General features: G+C 41.7%; 1 protein-coding gene across 18 annotated transcripts in view; it reads left to right on the top strand.

The window, feature by feature from the left end:
- Positions 1 to 23,220, top strand: part of PDE10A (phosphodiesterase 10A) — a 183,791-nt gene that overhangs the window by 112,743 nt on the left and 47,828 nt on the right. For 15 of the 18 annotated variants that reach the window (XM_083605845.1, XM_083605842.1, XM_083605857.1 and 12 more), the window contains 2 exons: positions 14,959 to 15,087; positions 22,628 to 22,656. In XM_083605845.1, the coding sequence (XP_083461971.1) occupies positions 14,959 to 15,087; positions 22,628 to 22,656 (158 nt within the window). Of the gene's footprint in view, positions 1 to 14,958; positions 15,088 to 19,706; positions 19,907 to 22,627; positions 22,657 to 23,220 lie in introns of those variants that run through there. The other 3 variants (XM_083605850.1, XM_083605849.1, XM_083605847.1) reach the window with 3 other exon arrangements.

Below are 23,220 nucleotides of genomic sequence, written 5' to 3'. Positions count from 1 at the left end.
TGAAAGAATTCCAACTGAAGTGAGTGAAATTACTTGGGAAGTAGGTGGTCTGCCTAGTTTGATTGCCAACAGATTCTGAGAAGGCAAAATTCATGATAGATTTTGGGAACTTGCTCAGATGACATATCTATAGACATTTCAATGAAAGCTAAAAACAAGTTAACAATTTAGTAAATACTTCCATTAAAAAAAAATGCAGCACTTTTTTTTTTTTAAAGCAAGCTGTAGGTTGAAAAAACATTTCTGGAAGTAAATTGCTAACGTTTCCCTTCTGTCTCTGTGAGCCAGTGGTGCTTATCAGCATGTGTTCTAGGCTGAATATTGCTTCAGACCTTGATACAGTAGTTGGAGAAGGAACAATTCATACACTTCCATGCTGCCTATGGATTATTCCAGGGTTGCAAACTAAGCTGGCCCTTACATTAGAAACTGGCATGAGGCAGCCTATGAAGAAATTCCACTGAACAAGCTATTTGCTGCAGAAGGCAGAACAGATAAAACACATGCTATTTTTGGTGCTCAGAAGTAAATGCCAGACCTGACAGAGTATTCACAATGTATGTGAATATTATTGAAATAATGAGGATGCTGTTTAACAGTCCACCTTGTATTCCACATCCCAGGGGTACATACCCTTGTTTCTTTATGAACAATTGATTCTGCAAACAGGGCTCCTCCTCTGCTTTGAACACTTTGTCCTTATGCAATTACTACAGGAGGGAGGTGAGAAGAGTTTAAACCAAAGAAGTTGTGTTTATTCATAGTGCTACTTGCTGCAGCACACTTAGCCCGCGACAGCTTGGGAAGCCTTCAAGTCTTCACGTTTATTTAAATCACCTTATTCTCTTGCCCCTCCTTTTCTCCCCGTTCACGCTGCAGTGGCTGAAGTGCAAGGCTTTACAAGCTGATAAGAACCACATGGTCCATTGCCATAACTCAGGAGTCCCCACTGGGCCTTCTGACGCACACAGTCCTCCCCTGATGTCAAACAGCTGATAAGTAGCACCTTGGCTCTCTTCCCAAACATGTGCGCCAGAGAGGAAGAAAGGTTCTTTGTCTGAAAAAGGCAGCTCTGTTGAAGCATTTTTAAAAACATCTTATTGCTTTCCTTGAAACAGAGCCAGAATCCTGTCTGTTCAAACTATTTAGTATTATTCCTAAATTACTTGGCAAGCACAAATGTCCACCAGAAAAGTGTTTAAATCACCGTGTGCAATATTTACTTCATTGTGCTGTTGGAATCAGATACGGAATGCAACATGCAGTGTTTGTAAAAAAGGAAGACTCAGCTAAATTCTGCATGGCTTAAGGAAATTGTTCGTAAGTTCTGAAGTTTGTCTTGCAAAATAGTCAGAGCTTTGATCTTCAGTTGCCCTAACACAAACAGAAGGGCTCCGTCTGTTCATGAAAAGTGTATTTGGTATAATGAATGCTCCTACTGGTGATAGCAGTGTGTGTGTGTGTGTGTGTGTGTGTGTGTGTGTGTGTGTCTGTGAGAGAGAGGGGGGACTATTTTCACTCTCCTTTCCCTGGAGTTTCCAGCACCACCTCCTGCATTGTTCCAGAGCATGGGTAGGCAAACTAAGGCCCGGGGACCGGATCTGGCCCAACCACTTTCTAAATCTGGCCTGTGGATGGTCTGGCAATCAGCATGCTTTTACATGAGTAGAGTGTGCCCTTTTATTTAAAATGCATCTCTGGGTTATTTGTGGGGCCTGCCTGGTGTTTTTACATGAGCAGAATGTGTGCTTTTATTTAAAATGCATCTCTGGGTTATTTGTGGGGCATAGTAATTAAGTCACCCCCCCCAATATATAGTCCGGCCCCCCACAAGGTCTGAGGGACAGTGGACCGGCCCCCTGCTGAAAAAGTTTGCTGACCCCTGTTCCATAATGTCCTCCAATCTTTTAGAGCAGGTTGTTTGGGAGTGGGGTGGGGGCAGGAGAAGTAAATGAAAATTGCGCCTTTGACCAGTTGGAGCATTCCATGAGTGGGCTTCTCCCTATAGAAGCTTAGGGTGCAAGTCCATATATTGTGCCAGAAAAGAGAGAGAGGGTACCAAATGCAAATAACTTCTTAGAATTTGCACATTATTTCAAAACATTACATAGCCCATAGTTTGCCAATAGGTTTTTTTTTGAAAATTTCACATACTCCAACTTTTTACTTAGTTGGAGTTCTTGCTGGCCCAAGTATGGCATAGTGATTGGAGTGTCAGACTAGGATCTGGGAGACCAGGGTTCAAATCCCCATTTGGGCACAAAGCTCACTGGGTGACTTTGGGCCAATCACTGCCTCTTAGGCTAACCTAGCTCACAGGGTTGTTGTGCAGATTAAATGAGGAGGGAGGAACCATGTATGCGCCCTTGAGCTCCTTGCAGAAAAGTGTGGGATGTAAATACAATAATTAAATAAAAATAACAGTTCATGCTGCATTTCAATTTTGGTGGTTATAAATAGATTTTTAAATACGTTCAGATATACTCCAAGGATGGCTGTATATATATTTCTTTATGTAACTCAGAAATAATTTCTTTACTCAATATATCTCTGTTAAGAAAAAAATAATAATGTTCCTACTCTGTGCATTAATTTTTAAAAGCTATTTGGACACTCATCATGCCTATAGTTGGTTGTTACTGAAATGTACATTGCAACAAATTGTTACATAGTTACTACCTTGCCTTTTTTTCTTCCCTTGAGACTATTTGTTTAATTATGCAACCCAAATAATTCTGTTTCAAACTTAATACAGTTCTGCCTGTATCATGCCTCTGGGTTGTTATGTAGAACAGTTTTGTGTTTTTCTATTTGAGTTTTTCAGATTTGTCAGTGAAAAACAGTTTTCTATGACATGAGGACATTTTTGTTAATTTGTCAGGCATTTAAGATTCAGCAACACAGAACGGTTCTTAAAATGTATACTATAAGACTAAAAGAACCTCATTGGTTCTGACTGAGGTTCCATCTAGTGCAGCATTCTTTCTTTAACAGTCACCTACCAGATTCTTCTTGGGTTCACCGCACCTGTAACTCTGCCTCTGGACTTGGAGGTTCTGTGTTGCTACCATTGCTAACAACTGTTGATAGATCTGTCCTCCAGTAATTTGTCGTACCTTGGAGTTTGAATGCCTTGGTACTCGGACGTTTTGGCTCCCAAACACCGCAAACCTGGAAGTGAGTGTTCTAGTTTGCAAACTTTCTTTGGAACCCGAATGTCCGACAGGGCTTCCATGGCTGTAACGTCATGTCCTTTTATAGAAGTAACTTTACTTCCCTCAATATTTCCCACTCTCAAATAGCTCTTTCAAGATTTCTCATGTGAAATGGAAATTATGAAAACAGATGGATAATGAGCTATGTTTAAATGAGTGTTATTTTTGGTATAATTTTTACTTTGCCATTACAAAGTACCTTGAGAACAGTGAATTATGGCTTACTGAAAGAAAGAAAAAAGATACTAGGTAAGACGTGCATAATAATTACTTAGAGAAGAATGGAGAAAATTCTTGGATTCTTCTGGATAAATCAGCAACCCTTTCTCCCTTTACTGCTGGGCAGACACCCAGTGGACCAGGCTTGGCAGTCAGGTGAGGCTACCCACGTTTCAATCACCTGATGCCACAGTGACATCAGGTGACCTCTTTTCGTCCTTGTAGTTTGAAATCAGACTGGGGATAAAGGCACAGTGCTTTGCAAGGCATGACATACAACTGGCCATTGGTGCTTGCAGAGCCTGGCGTGTGGCGCTTTGCAAGGCCTGAGGATCATATGATGTCAGGTGCAGGGCAGGTGGATGTGGCTTGGTCGATACTGCCTTGTATGCCAAATGGAGAGGCTTGATGGGATTAATTGGGCCTGAGGGCTGGTCTCCACCCCTGTTTTAATGTGCATGGCTGTGGAAAGAAGCAAAATCAAAGGGCATAATGGGTAGATGAAGCAGAGCCATGAGAGATCTAACAAGAATGTCATGTACGTTGGAGACAGATGTCACTTTAGGAAGTTAGTAGAAGAAAACAGTATGAGTAATATTAAGCCTCTGTTTCTGACATGAAAATAGACTTGTACAGTCATACCTCAGGTTGAAGTTGCTTCAGGTTGAGTGTTTTCGGGTTGCGCTCCACGGCGACCTGGAAGTAACGTAACGTGTTACTTCTGGGTTTCGCCACTCACGCATGCGCAGACGCTAAAAATAACGGCATGCGCAGAAGCGGCGAATCGTGAATCGTGCATGCGCAGATGCGGGTTGCGTTCTGCTCTGGATGCGAACGGGGATCCGGAATGGATCCCGTTCGCATCCAGAGGTACCACTGTATTCACAGCATGCTGAACTTCCTGCATTGTAGTCTATGGATTTAAAACCATTTAAGGAAGAGCTGCAGTATTGGAGGGAAACCTGCAGCTCATGGACCTAATTAAACCCATCAGAGGTTGGCCAGCCAGGCTGTTTAATAGCAATGATAACAATAATAGCAGCAGCAGCAGCAGCAGCAGCAGCAGCAGCAGCAGCAACAACAACAACAACAACAACAACAACAACAACAACAACAACAACAACAAATTATTTGTATGCTGCCCATCTGCCTGGTTTCCCCCAGCCACTCTGGGTGGCTTCCAATAAATCAAAACATCAAACATTAAAAACTTTCCTGTACAATTGTTTACGGCAATTGATGCCCAACTTTTCCAGACCTGTTCCCATATATGGCATGAGTTATGGGAAGGCTCAAACTGTGACGCGAGACTTTAAGCCAGGCTTCTTCAACCTCGGCCCTCCAGATGTTTTTTGAGACTACAATTCCCAGCATCCCTGACCACTGGTCCTGCTAGCCAGGGATCATGGGAGTTGTAGGCCAAAAACATTTGGAGGGCCGAGGTTGAGGAAGCCTGCTTCAAGCTGTGACTAAAAAGGAAAGAAGATTTAGGATGGATTGTTCCTGATTTTCTCTTTGAATTCAAGTCAGGGATACAAAGGAACACGTTTCCTTTGCAGGCACAGCTTGAATGGCATGGATTGAACCCACAGCTGCCTGCAGGGAAAGCTTGTGAGGGCTGCATGCAGCCCATATGTGCTCTGCAGGGAGTTCTGTGCTATGCATTATTACCACACAGTTTCAAGTGTAATGCACACTCATATGACCCTTGTGCAGAAAGCAGTTCTGGATCTAAAAAGCTGTTGACTTACACTCAGTACTCAGGTTAGGTAGGTGCAATTCACCTTCCCTCTCTCAATTGGAGATAAAAGCTGCCAACATAGATGGAGCTGATCTTGTATTGGTAAGGGGAGCCCCTTGTAAGTGCATGAGCAGGTACTGTGCACACCCTTCTCCGGGTCCATTTTTTATGTTATGTTAGAAATGCTGTGCAAGCTGTGTATCCTCCCCTTTTATGCTGTTCTAAGCAGTCATGATCTGCCAAAATCTAACATTAACATGAATGCTAGCCTGTATCAGTGAGAAAGGTGTCTGTGTGATATTTCAGCTATTATGTGAGGGAAGAGGGATAATACTGGTTTTATTTGAGTAATGGATGTCTTCACTGAAAGGTATTAGCTTTAAAATTTAATACTGTGGTACCTCCAGTTACATACGCTTCAGGTTACAGACTCCGCTAACCCAGAAATAGTACCTCAGGTTAAGAACTTTGCTTCAGGATGAGAACAGAAATCGTGCTCCGGTGGTGCGGCGGCAGCAGGAGGCCCCATTAGCTAAAGTGGTGCTTTAGGTTAAGAACAGTTTCAGGTTAAGAACAGACCTCCAGAACGAATTAAGTTCTTAACCTGAGATACCACTGTACTGTGATATCTGGCATTACCCATACTCAGAGTTGAGCTACTAAAATGGATGAACTTAAGTAACATAAGCATATTGATTTCAGCAGGTGATTTCAGCAGGTCTACTTGGAGTTTTAAAATCACCCATAATTACTGATGCTATTCAGCTCTTAAGTGCCACATCTAGTGGATGCAGTGATGATTCCATACAAATATGGCCTAATTATGTTTGCAACTGCGTAAATATAACAGGTTTCATGGTATTTGCCTCTTCTTGCCATATTTATGTGTGTTCCTCTTTCAGAGTGGCATGGCCATCAGTAATTTAAAAACTTCAACAACCCATTAAAATATTCTGTAGTCCATAGCTGAACCATGATTTGAAAGTTTCTACTTATGTGCCCATCTCCTTAAATAATGAATTGAATTAGCATTCATATCTAGCTATTACATACCTAGGCTGCAGTCATTAGCTCAGGGGCGGCTAAACATTCTTTTGGCTCAAAGGCCACATTGAGGATTTGCCACCTCTCTGAGAACCACGTGCCAACCTGAGCCCAATTATATGTGCACATGCACACTCAACCTCAGAGGGGACAGATGAACATGTACACACGTACACACGTGCACATACACACAGAGCCTGCACATATTGACATACACACAGAACCCCTTCTGCCTCTGGCACATCATCATCACCAAGGTTTTGAGATAGGAAACAGAGGGATGCTCTTCTGCTTCTTAGATCTAAGAATGGTGCTGCAGCAGAAGGAGGAGGGACTCTCTTGAAAAGGTAAGAAGCCCTGCTGTCAGACTGTCGAAGATCTCTCCAAAACAGTGTGAGGACAACAGTGCCACCTGTTGTTAAAAAAAACAAAACCCTTTTTCTGAAAATGCAGCCAAATTACTGAGAGGCTTTGTTTGCCATCCAGAATCACCTGGGGAATCAAATTCAGCCTGCAGACCATAGGTTAGCCACCCCTGATTTAGCTCATGTATGAAATCACTAAAGTCAGCTGGACACTCTTGAATATAACTGATAGCATGTGGGATAATATCATTAATGTGGAATCTTTGTGTTGATGGAACAAGTTAGTTGGATACCATTCCTTGGACTGGCAGTCTTAATCTACTGTTGAGGGGCTCCTATGCCTATATGTTTCATCAGCTCTGCCTTGCTTGAAAGTTAAGGATGGTCAAGCAAGGGGGTTCTGGCATACAGGTTTTTGTACAGTGGCACCTCGGGTTAAGTACTTAATTCGTTCCGGAGGTCCGTTCTTAACCTGAAACTGTTCTTAACCTGAAGCACCACTTCAGCTAATGGGGCCTCCTGCTGCCGCCGTGCCACTGGAGCACGATTTCTGTTCTCATCCTGAAGCAAAGTTCTTAACCTGATGTCCTATTTCTGGGATAGCAGAGTCTGTAACCTGAAGCGTCTGTAACCCGAGGTACCACTGTATGTGCACCATCCTTGGAATGTAACTCCTGTGCAAGATGCAACCGTACTACATCAGAAGAAATGTAACATCCTTGATGTTCAGTGAGCCCCTTGTATTGGTAAAAAATCTTTGTAAATTTTGCTCATTAATGTAATGCTACATTGGTTTTTGTTTTTTCCTGGAACGATTAACTTACAAAATATTTTAGTGAAGAATTTAATTAGTGATTTTTAAAGTAGGATTATTTTCCCTTTATCGTCTAGCGTGTTAAATAACTTTATTTTGTAACCTAAGTGTTCTATATGTTCCCACAGGGTGCATCAATTTAATGGCCTTGGGTTTCATTTTGCTCAGTTTATATGAGCTTAGCAAATGAGACGGCACTAGATCACATAAATAGGAGAGAACATTATGGTTTGAAACTGATTAAAACTGTATTTGGGATGCGAGGGTGGGAAATTAAAATAATTAATCTTGTGCTAACTGATTAAAAAGTCGGTAATGTCCACTGGCGGGAAATGGGGGAATGTCAAAACAGCAAAAATCTTAGATCATGAACTTTTTGAAATAACTAATGTTAATACAGTGGTACCTCGAGTTACAAATGCCTCAGGTTACGAACGCTTCAGGTTACAAACTCTGATAACCTGGAAGAGTTACCGGTACCTCGAGTTGAGAACTTTGCCCCAAGATGAGAACGGAAATCGTGTGCCAGTGGCGCAGCGGCAGCAAGAGGCCCCATTAGCAAAAGCATGCCTCTAGTTAAGAACAGTTTCACGTTAAGAATGGATCTCCGGAACGAATTAAGTTCATAACTAGAGGTACCACTGTATTTTAGTGTTCTGTGTATGGAGTGCTCATGGGCAAAGAGCAGTAAATGGTGCCTTTGAAAGTTTTTGTGGGCTAATATTTGGATATGCACAATTGAGCATGTAACTTTATTGCATGTGGTTTCCTGTCAATCTTCTTCAGTAACAGCAAACCAATGAATAGAGGGAGCTAATATATCTGATTTATAAATCTGAAATTGCTGTCAAATGAATTTAACAAGAAGTTCAAATGATAATTTTGTTGCAATTGTGCTGAAGGAAGTCGCTGCTTTTCTTTAGTTTAAGCAGGGAACAATCCATAAAAACTTGAGGTCTGCTTCTCCTAATGCTTATGCAGAGTGATCATAATTAAGGCTGAACTTTGTAATTTAGCCCACAGATTACATGTAATAACAGTTATCACAGAAAAAAATATGTTGGTTTTGAAGGCTTAGATTATCATCTAACAGATGAAACATTTTCTTGGGAAGAAGTATCCATCTTCTTTCTAATCATGCCTCTTAATTAAAGGTTTCCCTTGCCTTGCTCTTATTTACTGTACTTCCTTATTTTCCTTTGAAAATAGTGGGAATGCAAAGACTGAAAGCAGGTAAAAGGAAACATAACAAATGGGAAAAGCAGTTGTGAAATGGTATTGCCTTTTGGTTAGTAGATAAAAGATCTATATCAAGGTAGCATGTGACAAAGCATTATTTTTAAAAGGGGTTTTAAGACTATATGCTGCTCACCCTTCAGAACTTGAGGTCTCTTCAGTCCCTGAATACCCTGTCTGCTACAGGTAACTCACATCTTGGCTCCAGGGGTCCATGTTTGTATGCAAAAATGCATAAAGCCATGAACCCCTGGAACTGGCTCCTGTGCAATGTGCAGGACTGCCTATCTGGTTTTGGGAAGGTAGGGCTCTGCCAAGGTCCTAGAGTCCTCCTGTCTCCTTGCCCAAAGCCTAATAGGTGCTTGCTCAGCTTTGGGAAAGAGAAGGGAGAAGTCTACGACCCTGCCAGAGCCCTTGCGCCTGATGCTCTGTTTACCTAGCTTTGGAAGGGCTGTGTGAGGCCTCTGAAATGCTGACAGAGCCCTTGCAGCATCTTTCCAAAGCCGGGTAAACCGTGATCACAACTTTGCGCATGTGGGATGGGGGAAATAGATAAACGGAGACTGGGTTTCCTCCCTCTCCATTTATTTATTTATTTCCTCCACCAACCACGCAACGCTGCAATCGTGTAAATAAAACAAGCGTAAAATGCGAGTTACCTGTACTCTGCATGGGCAGTTGGAGAAGGTATAAGGCAGGCATAGGCAAACTCAGTCCTCCAGATGTTTTGGGACTACAACTCCCATCATCCCTAGCTAACAGGACCAGTGGTCAGGGATGATGGGAGTTGTAGTCCCAAAACATCTGGAGGGCCGAGTTTGCCTATGCCTGGTATAAGGGCTTTTTGGTGGGAAAACAAAGCTTGGATTCGATAGGAGAATAAATCAATTATATTCTCTGTAACTGAAAATGATACTTTCAATTTGTTTCCACTAAAACACATTCTGTTTATTAGTGGTTGACAGATTTTGTCCAAGCACAACTGTTAGGTACTGCTTAGGGCTTTTTTTGTGCTGTGCATTCTTCACTTAAATGGATTGTGATTCTTTATTTTATTTTTTTAAAAAAGGTCTGACTTGAAAAGGATATTATAAAATTACTGTTGAATTCTGATGTTTTGAACAAAGAAGGGATTCATTTAATGGGATTAGCTTCTAATCCAAATGAAGCAGTGTACACACATGCCATGGATGCCTTAAAAAATTACTACGAAAAGGGATTTGTTACCTGTGGATTTTGTCTTGATAAGAGGCAGGAAGGTACTCTGTTATGATTCACGCCTCTTGCATAGACCACAAAGGCATGGCCAGTCCTTCTGTCATCCCAATAAACTGCAGAATCCCCCCTTTTGCATGCTGAAACAGGAATTCACAGGGTAGGAATTTCCTGTTCCCAGGATATGCAGGACATTATTTAGCTCTTTGGGATGCACCATCCTGTCTCATAGTGGATAATTTTTTAAAAAAACCGTATTGGAGCCTCATGTGGTTTCCCACTTCAGGGTGGGAAAAGCTTTCCCAGAATGTAAAGGCCAATTTAAGGTCACAGCCTTGCAATCAGTCTAGCCTCTGAAGTAAGACTTATTAACAGGCAGTGCTTGGGGGTGGGGTGTAGGTTAGGATTAGTACAGTTGTGGATATCTGATTCTAATATTGGTTTTTAGAAACTCATATATTCATAGTTCTACAAAATTCATTTTTTAAAAATGATTTACAGTAATGCATCTTGATCTATTGAGCTCTAACGTACTCAGGGGTTCTCTGTGAACATAAGAGCTGGGTGAACCTATGGATTGTGTTACTTGCATCTATATGCAATGTAAACAGGACTGTGTTTTATGATGCTGTGCACTTCCAGTTTGTCTCTATTTTTGGGTGGGATCCAATTGGCCAGTTCAGGTTGCATAATTAAAGTTGGTTTGGAGCTCTTGCCCAACCAACCAGTCCTGGCACCAGACTTTTGCAAGAAGGAAAGTGACAAGACATAGAAACTGGAAAGTGGGACAGCATCTGCTTGGTGTAATGTCACTTAACCTCCCTGCGAGCTAATCAGAATGAATGCTCAGTAAACACCCAATGTTCTCTAATCTCCCTGGAAACAATAAAACAAACTCTCTTGAATAAAACAATAAATAAATAAAACAAACTCTCTTGAAGCAATCCTGGGTGTTCTTAGCACTAGATTCCATCATTCAGCAGGAATATTAAACGGTGGTATACACATGCTTTGGCTATAACTTAAAAGCAGAAGAGATTTCACTTACATTTATATTCTGCTCCATAACCAAAGTTTCCCTGGCCATCTGACAATGATCAGTTAAAATATTCTAAAAATACAATTTAGAAATTTTAAAATGCAGAATGTGGCATTGAAAAGTATTAGGCAGCGTAAGAATAAAACAATCCAATAGAATTCTCAACCAGTGCAACAGATCTAAAAGCAAAAGCATTTGACTGGATTCAACTAACCTGGCATGTTGGTGAAAGCCAGCAGAAGGACTCCAGCTAGTGCACAAGAGCTCCCCCCCCCCAATGTTCCCTCCCAGAAGAAAATCTGCTCTGGAGGGTCAGGAGAACCAACAGAACAATGTGGGGGTGGAGAGGAGACATGGTTCTGTCTGACAAGCAGAAATACATGCGTTGATGAAAAAACCCTCTTAGTGCCGTGTTGAATTTCATCCATTAAATGCTGCTAAAGAGTCATTAAAAATCTGCTTAGAATTCTGGGGAAATAAGAATGTCCTCATATCAAAAAGGATATAGTGGGCACCAAGGGAGCTTCTCTGAAGAGGACATTCCATCATCAGGGTGTTGTAGCCAACAAAGCCTTCTTCCTGGTAGCCAACTGCTTCACCTTATTTGGTGAGGGCACCTGGAGAAGGGCCTTCAGAGGTGACCTCATTGTCTGCGTAGCTATATGTGGGAGGAGGTGATCTATCAGCAAATGATGCAGGACTTAACCAGCACCATGAACTGAGCCAAGAAACACTGGGAGGCAACTCTCGGAGGACAGGAGTAATGTCAGATCGCCCAGTCCCAGTTAACAAGCTTGCCACCCTATTTTGGACTGACAAAAAATTCTAGACTGTTTTTGAAGCCAGCTCCACACAAAGCACATTGTAATAAAATATTAACAAGAAGGTAGCAAGAACATGGATAACTGGCAAGGCTATCTCTACCTAGTTAAGTGTGAAGTTTATGACCCAAAGCTGATAAAAGGCACTGTGAGCTGGTAAGTCTATAATTCAAAGCTCACTAGGTAGGTAGCCTTAGGCAGACCATGTATCCCTGCACCTGTGTAACTTGCTTACAGGCCATGTTCACAGACCAGAGTGGGGCTGCACCTTTAGTCTTACTCCTGACTTTGGATTTTTAAAAGTAAACAAACATGCATTGTGAGCAATTGTCTGAATAGAATGGCAGAGTTGCAAGCCGCTCCTTGTGCCTAGATGTTACTTCAGGATGGAATCTACACGCATATAAACAATGCTGTGAAAATGTTTTTTAAAAAAATGTTTTGAAAAATACATTGAATTTGGCATAGCTCACTGTCGCCGTCTAGTGTCACATTTTTATATTGCACTTTACAACACATTTAAAACGTTTTATTTGCAGCTGTGTAGCTGAGTCCCCTGACACCCAGTTGTACTGCACATGAGTAATGCATAAATAAGGTACATCTCTCAGCCACAATACCCCCATAAGAATAATACTGACTTTACAAGTCAGTTGTTATAAGGATTATGAGTGTATATGAAGTGTTTTGAATGCTTTAGAAGCATTACATAAAAATATTATTATTGTAGAAATAACGATGATGAAGGAATAATTTTTTATTATTTGTGCTAAAACAAATGTTTCTTATCCACGCATTCAAAGTGAGAAGCAGTAGTTAAGGAGTTATTCTAATTAGTTCTGTCCCCAGCAGAACTAATTATCACTTTTGTATTCAGTGTGTTTTCTGTTTGTGAAAACATGCAACTTACTCCCTCTAGGCGATTTGCTGCACTTGTTTCCGACACACCTTTGAAAAATATTTGTATCGTATTGCTCTTGCAACGTGAAGATAGGAAATGGATTTTTGCAATGAAAAACTTGTAAGATCAGGAAAACCTTGCATGCTAAACTCAAAGTTATGAGGCGACCAGAGCTGCTTTTTTAAAATTATTATTAAATGTAAGCTGTTGTTTTTCTAGTACAGTGTTTTGAAGATACTTGTTTTAGTCTCAGTGACTGTGATCCTGCATTATTATGCATAAACAGGACCATGGACATCAATGGGCTTTAAGTAAGGGTAAGTGAGGACACAGAAATGACTCTGTCATGAATAATGACATTCTGTCATGTATGTTAACATTTTCTGTTTAAAATTCTACCATGTCTGTCAGGCTATTATTATTGCTTTCAGTTTATTTGTGTATTTGATTACTTCAGTACTCTCAGAACTGTGCTATTGTTTGCCGCTGTTACCCGCTCGTTATCTTTAAAGTGAGAGTCTTTATTTTCATGCTGTAGAACAGGGATAGGGAACTTGCAGCTTTCCTGATGCTGTAGGATGCTAACTCACATTTTGGCCAGTATGATGGGAGCAATAGCCTCAAAACACCTGGAGATTTCCCATTCCTGCTGTACAAGTTGCAGGCATGAAAGACAGACATACTTGCTGGTTTGTCTATTCAAAGTAGGCAAGAAACATTCCTAGTACAAACTTGTTTAGTACCAATTTCTTTAAGTTTGGTATGCTTCAGATGTTGTTGGGACTACAACTCCCATCAGCCACAGTCATCATGACCAGTGGTCATGGATGATGGGAGCTGTGGTTCAACAATATCAACAATCAAGCAGGGATGAATCGTGACACACAAACCAGGCGGACCAGCTTTAGGAGATTTGTCAGTACTCGCATGCAAGATTTTTGCCTTGTGTTTGAAACTTATGAAGGGAGCTTTTTGGCCATTTTTCTCTGGGAATAAATACTGTTGGAACTAGCACCTCTGTCTTTGTGTAATGACTAGAAGATGTGTGAGGCTAGGTCAAGCTTGAATTATGCTGGCAGAGATTTGTTGCCCTGTTTCATTTTTGGAACTTGTGGGAAAGTGACATTTGAACCATTGAAGAGCAACAACGGTTCAAGCTCAGAATTGGGCCATGTCTGCTTAAGTAGCCAACTACATGTGTACCGTTTGCAGGCTTTATTTGTTTTTGCCAATTGTAATTCCAATGGAGTGAATCTGGTGACATTGGAGTGGGACATGGTATATTTTCATTAAGTACAATTCCTTTCCTTTGAAAAAAAATCATCACAATACCTCCTTTATAAGATTCCACTTTCTCTTTCCTTTTAGTGCAATAACTTGAGGTCTGTGGTTATATCCAAATCTTAACTACTCTGTGTGTGTGTGTGTGTGTGTGTGTGTGTGTGTGTGTGTGTGTGCATACTTGTCTCTATTCATATGTGTATGCTTTTCTTTGGAAGAAGAGATATATTTGGAAATAGCTCCTATTTTGTTTTGTTTTATGAGATGAATAGGGTACTCACCAGGTCATGACCTTGCACTGTGCTGCTGAGAGGAGTCCTAGTACACGCCATCATTCAGTTGCTATCACACAGTGCTATCTGGCAATGGCAATTTCTTCGCTCCCCCTGCCCCCCCACTTAGCAGTAGAGACTTGTGTATTGCTTTCAACCCATGTGCATCCACTATTGCTTCTTAGATCTATATCAATGGATAGCACACACGCAGGTGAGGTGGGGTGGGAATAGGGCTGCCATACGTCCGGAATTTCTTGGACATAACTGGAACACAGCAGTTGGAAACAGTGTCCGGGCAGACATTGCTTAAATGTGTGGGAAAATTTGGCAACCCTTATCGGAAGCTCAACACCTTGTGTCCTGATTTTCACTTTTTGAAATATAGCAAATGTCTGGTAATCTTTATTTTTAGATCCGCCCCCCCCCCCATTTAGTTACTTGTCTACTTGGCTCTCTTTCAAGGTCCTCCAGACACTTGGCCCTTCATATTTACACATTGGTTTTCATTTGCCAGTGGCTCAGCAACTGTTTGCCTACCTTTAGCTTTCTGCTCATGGGTTGATTTCATAGTGGTCAGTTAGTGGACTTTCATGCAATTTGTTACTTGCAGACTGCAGGCCTCCATTATATCTTTCTGTTATCACCTTTTGAATTATTGCAAAGTTTTCAGGCCAGGTGATTCTGATGTACATGGCACAACAGAGCTCATTCCTGATTGTTTTTTTTTTGTTATTTCCATAACATCTCTCATTAAAATAGTCATAGTATAAACAGCAATGTTCTCTTTTTCAGGTTTGACAGATGAAAAAGTGAAGGCCTATCTTTCTCTCCATCCCCAGGTACTGGATGAATTTGTGTCAGAAAGTGTAAGTGCTGAAACAGTGGAAAAATGGCTGAGAAGGAAACACAACACAGAGGAAGGTAATATTTCAGTAACTTTTGGAATCATTCTCCTGATGATTGGGCTGATTCTGGAATTGTATTTCCATACATTTTTGAACATGCAGTAGTAGGAATAGAATCATAGAATCATGGAGTTGGAAGGGACCCCAGGGGTCATTTAGTCCAACCCCCTGCAATGCAGGAAACTCAGCTGAAGCACCCATGACAGATGACCATCCAACCTCTGCTTAAAAACCTCCAAGGAAGGAGAGTAAGTATGTCTTCTCCTCCTCCTTTCTGAGAAGTTATTTTGACTTACTTTTTTTTTTTTATAATATATTTATTAAAGTTTTCAAATAAAACATATATCAAATAAGCACTTATCGTTGTCCATTTAACATCTTTCAATTGTTACATGGGACTCCCCCACACCTCCCGCATACACTTACATCATTATTAAATTATTTTCAAGCAAATTATCATTTAACTCATCTTAATTAATAATCTTAATTTGGTTTGACATATAATTCGACTTTAAATCTATTTTAATGGTAGACAATTGTCTGCACTGGCATCCTATTCAGCACTCAGCCAGATTACAATATTTTTGTAAATAAGTCTTAAATTTCCTCCAGTCTTCTTCCATCCTTTCTTCTCCCTGGTCTCGAATTCTGCCGGTCATCTCGGCTAGTTGCATATAGTCCATCAGTTGCATCTGCCATTCTTCCACAGTGGGTAGCTCCTGAGTTTTCCAATTCTTGGCAATTAATATTCTTGCTGCTGTTGTTGCGTACAAAAAGAATGTTCTGTCCTCTTTTAACACACTCTGGCCGACAATACCCAGGAGAAAGGCCTCTGCTTTCTTAGTAAAGGTGTATTTAAACACCTTTTTTAATTCATTATATATTTTCTCCCAAAAGGCCTTCACTCTAGGGCAGGTCCACCAGAGGTGAAAAAATGTTCCTTCATTTTCCTTACACTTCCAACATTTGCTATCAGACGAATGGTATATTTTAGCCAGTTTGACAGGGGTCATGTACCATCTATACATCATTTTCATCACATTTTCCTTCAACGCATTACATGCAGTGAAGTTCAGCCCAGAGGTCCACAACCTTTCCCAATCTTCAAACATAATATTATACCCAATATCCTGCGCCCATTTTATCATTGTTGATTTTACCATTTCGTCATGTGTGTTCCATTTCAGCAGCAAGTTATACATTCTTGAAAGTACCTTAGTCTTAGGTTCTAACAGTTCAGTTTCTAACTTTGACTTTTCCACTTGGAATCCTAACTTTTTGTCGTTTTTAAACACTTCTTTAATCTGAGCATAGTGTAACCAGTCTCGCACTTTGTCTCTCATCTTTTCTAAACTCTGCAATTTCCAGTTGTCACCATCCTTTTCTATTATCTCCCAATATTTTGGCCAATTGGCCTCCATATTGGCTCTTTTCCGAGCCTTAGCCTCCAGGGGTGACAGCCACCTCGGAGTTTTATTCTCCAGTAAGTCTTTATATTTTGTCCAGACATTAAAAACTGATTTTCTGACAATATGGTTCTTGAAGGCCTTATTTATCTTAGCTTTATCATACCATAAATATGCATGCCATCCAAACGCATTATTAAAACCTTCCAAATCCAAGACATCCGTATCTTCAAGAAGTAACCAATCTTTTAACCAGCAGAAAGCTGCAGCTTCATAATACAACTTTAAGTCTGGCAGGGCAAAGCCCCCTCTTTCTTTCGCATCTGTTAATATTTTAAATTTGATTCTGGGCTTTTTGCCCTGCCAGACAAATTTAGAGATATCTTTCTGCCACTTCCGGAAGCACTCTGTCTTGTCTACAATCTGCAGTGTCTGAAACAAAAATAACATTTTTGGCAATACATTCATCTTGATGGCAGCTATTCGGCCTAGCAATGAAAGTTTTAATCTTGACCAACTATCCAAGTCTCTCTTAATCTCTGACCAACATTTTTCATAATTATCTTTAAATAAACTCAGATTTTTTGCTGTTATGTTTACCCCTAGGTATTTAACTTTTTTAACCACATTTAGTTCTGTCTCTTTCTGAAGCTGTTCCAACTCAATATCTGTCATGTTTTTCCCCAGAACTTTAGTTTTTTGCTTATTTAACTTAAATCCTGCCACTCGACCAAAGTTTTGAATCAGTTGTAGTACTCTTTTCAAACTAGACTCCGGCTCCTGTAATGTCAAAACTAGGTCATCTGCAAAAGCTTTAAGTTGAGAAGTTATTTTGACTTACAAGCACAGCCATAAATCAATGGAGTTGGGCTTCCTTGTGCCTCTAGTGGGCAGGAGTAGCTATTACAAGGAGATAGGCTGTCCCCTCTTCAGTTTTTTGCTCTTGCCTCGATAAAGCAGTCACATTGCCTTTGGCTCTTCTTATTTCATCATCTTGGGTTAGCTTATTCTTCCTCACTTCACTCCTTAACCCTCTTATTATTCTTATTCTTATTTCTTAAAAAAAAAAAAATTCTAGATCTCTCTTCCCCCTTTCTTGTTTCCCCTCTTCAGAAGAGGGAGAAGCAGGCAGCTTGCCTGGGGCGTTTACTCCTGGCTACAATTTTTATCTGATTTCACCGATCATGGCTGTGGGCTGAGCTTAGCAGCAGCTAGGATGCTAGAAAGCTTCCTGGAAGCTCTGCAAGTGGCTGTGGCAGTGCTTGCCCCCACCCTGGAAATCAGAGCAGCCCTTTGCAGCTTTGGTTACAGATTGCATCCCTTTGGTACCAGAGGATTCTTACAGGCACAACTATGTTTGTCAAGATTCCCCCAACCCCCCCCCCTGCAATCCATGACAGAAAGGGTTTCCTGACAAGGCCCAGATGGGCCCAGTGCTCCTGAGCAGGCAAAATCAGGCCTTTGGGACCCACTGCTTCCTTGCAGGAGTTGTGTGTGGTGACCCTCTGTTCCCTCATAAGACTCTGCCCTCCCTTAAAGGGTGAGATGGCCTCTTTGGGCTCACAGCAAGCCCTGATGGGTGATTGTGAGACCCAGCAGCCCCATAAGGCTTTGTGAAACATGAAGCATCTACAGTCTACTGCCAGTGTAGTGCAGAAGCAGTTTAGGTGGGAAAAGCAGGAAAAGTGGACCCATCGTTCTAGAGACAACGTAAGACCAGTTACCCTTGTTCTTCCTGCTGTTTCCTGGCCACTGCATGTCCAGTTCAGTGCCCCAGAGGAAACTAGCTCAGCACAGGTTGTGACATAGGTTTGTCATTCCTCTCCTTCCTGGGCTTTGAGGATTATCCTTCTGCCCATCCTCCACTTCAACACAGGCCCAGAGATCTTCCTCTCTCTACCCCAGTCAAGATTAAAGCTGATGCCAAACTATTGATATTGTCCAAGAGGATGGACATCATGTTGTTAGCCTGTATCCTGGGCCTATGCATGTTGGCCTCACAATTCACTTCACAGGCCCAATTGCACGTGAGACCGCTTCAGTGGTTCCTCTTACCACACCAATGGTTGATTATCCACAGCAATCATCTCTATGTTCCAGTCCCTCCACATTTACAAGAGAGCATGCGCTGGTGAACCAGGGAGGCCAACCTTTGGAAAGGTTTGGCTACCAAAGAACCATAACATCAGATAGCAAGCCTACAAGACTGGGGAGCACATTGCGAGGGACAGTTGGTCTCAGTGGACTGGACAGCCACCAAGTTCCAACACAGAGTCAAGTGGCTCAAACTCTCTGTAGCACAACTAGCCATTCAGCACTTCTGTTGCGGGTGCCTGCCCCATGTCTTGATTAGAACAGACAACATGAGTGTGCAATCCTAGATAAACAGAGGAGGAGGGACAGATCTGCAACAAGAGACTACTTTGTTCCTGTTCTGGGCAGAGAAGCATCTCTTTAGCATCTCTCTGAAACACATCTCTGGTGCATCCAGCACACAGGCCAATTGTCTGAGTTGCACCAGGCTGGATCCAGGGGAATGGATGCTTCAGAACTTGGTGTTCAGATATCTTCAGTGAACCCTGGGCCCATTCAATGTAGACCTCTTTGCCTCCCATACTACTACTAGAGGTTCCAGGACCCAGAAGCAGAGGCCTGGGACATTCTGATATCACCATGGCCTCTTGGATTCCATTATGCTTTTCATCTGGTGGTGATCCTACCAAGAATTCTGTACAAGATATGGGAACAGGCACAACTAGTCCTAGTGGTGCCCCCCATTGGCCCCAGCGTCTTTGTTTCTTTGAGTTTCTAGTTCTGACAATGATCACTGCATGGACACTCCCAATCCTACCAGACCTCATATCCCAGGGACCAGTATTCCACCCAGATTCAGCTTTAGAGTTTACTGGGATGCAATAAAAACAATGTGTAATTTAATATATTATTCACCACAGTCAATGTGATCTCTGTACTTGCTTGCCAAGACCGTTGATGTCTGTTTTCATTTTATTGACATTTGCTCTTAAATTTTGATACAAGAACTTCATTACAAAGTGGGGGCGGTGGGAGCCTCTTGGACCTTCAAAGGTGACTCATCCGCCTGCATAAAACAGCCTCGCTTCTTCAAGGCTGCTTTCTCTCTGCAGAGGTGAGCACACCTCTATTGTCATAGAACAAAGCACTGTGATGAAACAGCCTCAGAAGATCCCTTGAGGGAATTCATCACTGAATGTTGAGCTGAGCAGCCTGCAGGAGCAAAGCAGGCATGGCACAAAGTAACAGTTCGGGTTGTCCTGTATATAGAGAGTCTCCTTGCTCCTAAACATTTTAAAGGCTTTTGCCCTTTCTGTGTTACAGTAAAGTGAAAGCTCTTAATTCTGTTTGGAGAGGTTGCTGCTATATAACATTAAATTCAGGGAGTTGTGGCAGGTATAAATTCATTTGGAAGAAAAGATAGGGAGGCTACAGAGAAATGCGTGAAGAGAAAAACATTTTAGAGTTGCATTCTTTTTCTTCTATGTATTTCAGAGATGAAATGAACATGTCACATGAAATAATATAATTTTCATGCTTTTTTCTAGTTACATGTTTAATTATTTTCTCCACTGAGTGTTTTTTTATTATGCTGATAGCTCAGTTGGTTAGAGTGTGGTGCTAATAATGCCAAGGTCACAGATTCGATCCCCGTAAGGGATAGCTGCATATTCCTGCATTGCAGGAGGTTGGACTAGATGATCTTCAGGGTCTCTTCCAACTCAGTTATTCTATTCTATTCTGTTCTGTTCTACCATGAATCTTTACTCCACAGCATTCATCCCTTTGTCCCACTCCTTTTCCACTCTTTATTGCTAAATGAGAGCAAATCTCAATCTGGAGAGAACCTGAATTGCCATTTGCTCTGAATGAGTGCTAAAGAGTGGTTTTCCCTGGGGGGAGAGCAGCAGGACAAGAGGAAGTGCGGATAAGCCCTTAGGAAAAAGGTAGAGTATTATTCAAAACAGATTTGTTCAAATATCCTGAAGAAATAAAGGAATGTATGGTCTTGTCATTTTTCCAGTGCTCGTGTTTGTCCAGAGGACATTTGAACATTTGCTCAGTGTCATATTTTCAGTCCCTAGAGTACAGTGCATAAAATACGTCTTTTGTACAAATGTACGTATGTTGTAGTTACAGTAGGGTTCCTTCGGAGAGAATGAAATAGTTCCCTTGACGTAAATCTGTTCTACATTGGATTCCTGCTCTCTCCCATGTGGTAACCTATCATTTCTACTGCTAATGATCCCCTTACCCTTGTTGACGTTAGCAGACAATTCCCAAGGGGTATTTCCTTTTGTTTCTCTTGTCAGCTGGTCTGAAAAGAGGGAACTGTTCAGTCTTGACTTTTCTGCAGATGTTGAGGATTGCATTGCAAAGTTCAGCAAAGGTCTGTTTGTTTTCAATGTACTCAAGAACACAGAAACCAAGTGAGCCAGTGAGCCAATATATTTTATATTCTGTGACAGATTAACATTAGGAGGAGAGAAGTTACAGGAATTTACTCTCGTTTTTAATCATGCAGGATTATTGTTTCATGGTTATTTTGTTTTGGCTTTTTTTGTATAAAGGAACCTCAACGCATACAGGTGAAAAAAAAGATACATCAGTCAGAACATCACATTGATTAATGAGGAAAAGCAACCATTTGCATTTAGCTTGAAATCTTTCCAAACATTGTACAGTATATCGAAAACAAAACACAGAGACTGTTACAATTTGTTCTTATGTGACTGAGCCAAATCTGTAGACTTTGGCTGGTCTGTAAAACACCAGTTCACAGCAACTTGAAACTCCCCTAGGTATTGCCCCATCCCATAAGCATGTCCTCAATTTTAAAATTCATAATTCCATATATATTGGTGGGTTAGTAATCTGGCAGGCAGGCTCCAAAGAGTGTGCAGCAGAGACAGAGGACCAGGGAAGTGACCCAGGAGAGGGGGGACAGTGATTTATGGGGTGTCACACCACCTGCAAGGCAGGAGCCAGGGAAGTGAGACTGAGGGCATTTGAAGGTGGAGGAAGGTGCACAGGATGTGGCGGAAGAAGAAGGGATGGATCTGGTGTGGGATTAGTAGATTCTTCAGCTTCCCCCATCCCACTGTCTCCTAGAACCAGGAGGGGCTTGAAAAGGGAAGAGCAGCGATGACTTCCATGCAGGAGAAGTCTCATGCTGCGGGCATGCAACCTGTCAGAGGAAGGTATATAAGGCAGGGGAGGGGAGTGGCCCCACTGTTGCTGCACCTGCTCCATAGGGCAGACCTGTGGACAGTTGCCTAGAGGCTAAGAGCACTGTGGAAGCTGCTGTAAGTGCTTCTCTTGCCAATAAAGAGTTAATTATTAGACATGTGTCTTCCTTCTCTGGACCAGGCTGTGTCAGCACTCAGTTGGTGCAGTGTTGCTAGAGAAAGCACAAGAAAACTTCTCAGCTCTATTCCACCAATATATTTCATGTGTCTTGTTTAAGGCAGAAGGTTAAAGAGCCAGACCACCCCTAGCCTGGCGCTCATGGTGGCCTAGGCAGAAGGTGGGCAGGGAAGAAAATGCCCCTTCACTGTGCCAGTTCCCAGAATGGGGCAGCAAAGAAGTCTGGATCAGACCCACTGCTGTCATATGATGGCAGCATGTCTTCCCCCAAAATGCCTCATACCGGGAGGTTTCCTATGCCTGCTGCTGGTGGGGCTGCAGCCTCTGGTAACTTCCACTTGCCCATTGTTTGGCTGGGTGCACCAGGGAAGAACGTCATGGAAATTTGCAATTCAGATTTCATACCATCTTACCAGTGCCTTTAGCAGCTTTGAGCTGCCATAAGATAGACATGTGCCCAAGGGTCTGGATTGTAGATTCAGGGAGCATAGAAGTGTGACTTTTCCCCCAGTGCAAGCTGCAAATATGAGCCATAGATTAATATGTTGAATAGATTTGAATTCTTAAAACTTGCCAAAATTAAGTATTCTACTGAAAATAAGGATGTGGAATAAAACAATTCGAAATATATTGTGATGTAATAGACACTGAAAGCAGCAGTAGGATTATTTAACGTTGGATTTTTTTTGAAAATTAAAATTATCCCGAACTTTCCAGGAGCATCTAATTGCTTGCTTCCTTTTCTTACAGATGTTTCGACTCCTAAGCATATCAGCAGGGTAAGTACCGTACAGGTGTGTCTCTGTTCTCCAGAACATAAAACTGTCCAAGCAGCCTTCTGTTGATTTGAAATGAATTTCCTGATGCGTTGCACTTCATTCATTGAATTAGCTCCAGAGAAATTGCTGGTGAGCACACTAACAACTTTCAGACCAATTAAAATACCATTCAGAGCCTTAAGAAGTAAATAAGGACATGGTACATTGCAACCAAATGTATTGAAACTGTGATTAGGGATGTGTGAGCCACCCCCAGCTTGCCCTGGAAATTAAGCGAGTTTGAAAAAACAAAAATCCCCTATTACTTAAGTTTCATCACTCTTTCCATCCTCTTGCCTTGCATTGTGAAAACTTCCTCCTCCCTCCTCCCTCCTTCCAACCTGCAAAAAAGCCTTCCTTTGAGGAAGGGGGAATGGCTAGCAGGTGTGGAGGGCAGAAAAGGCCCCTTGGAGGCTGGATCCTAGTCTATTTGAGTGCGGAGTGTGCATTTCCATCTCTCACCTTTCAGATACTTGTTTTAGCTCTAGCTGTGGCAGCTGGTTCTCTCTTGCTAAGTGTTTTCAA

The sequence above is a fragment of the Podarcis filfolensis genome (genome assembly GCF_964270895.1).
Source record: "Podarcis filfolensis genome assembly, chromosome: 3".
Taxonomy (NCBI): domain Eukaryota; kingdom Metazoa; phylum Chordata; class Lepidosauria; order Squamata; family Lacertidae; genus Podarcis; species Podarcis filfolensis.
The sequence above is the reverse complement of the archived record's forward strand: the minus strand, read 5'-3'. Positions and strand labels throughout refer to the sequence as shown.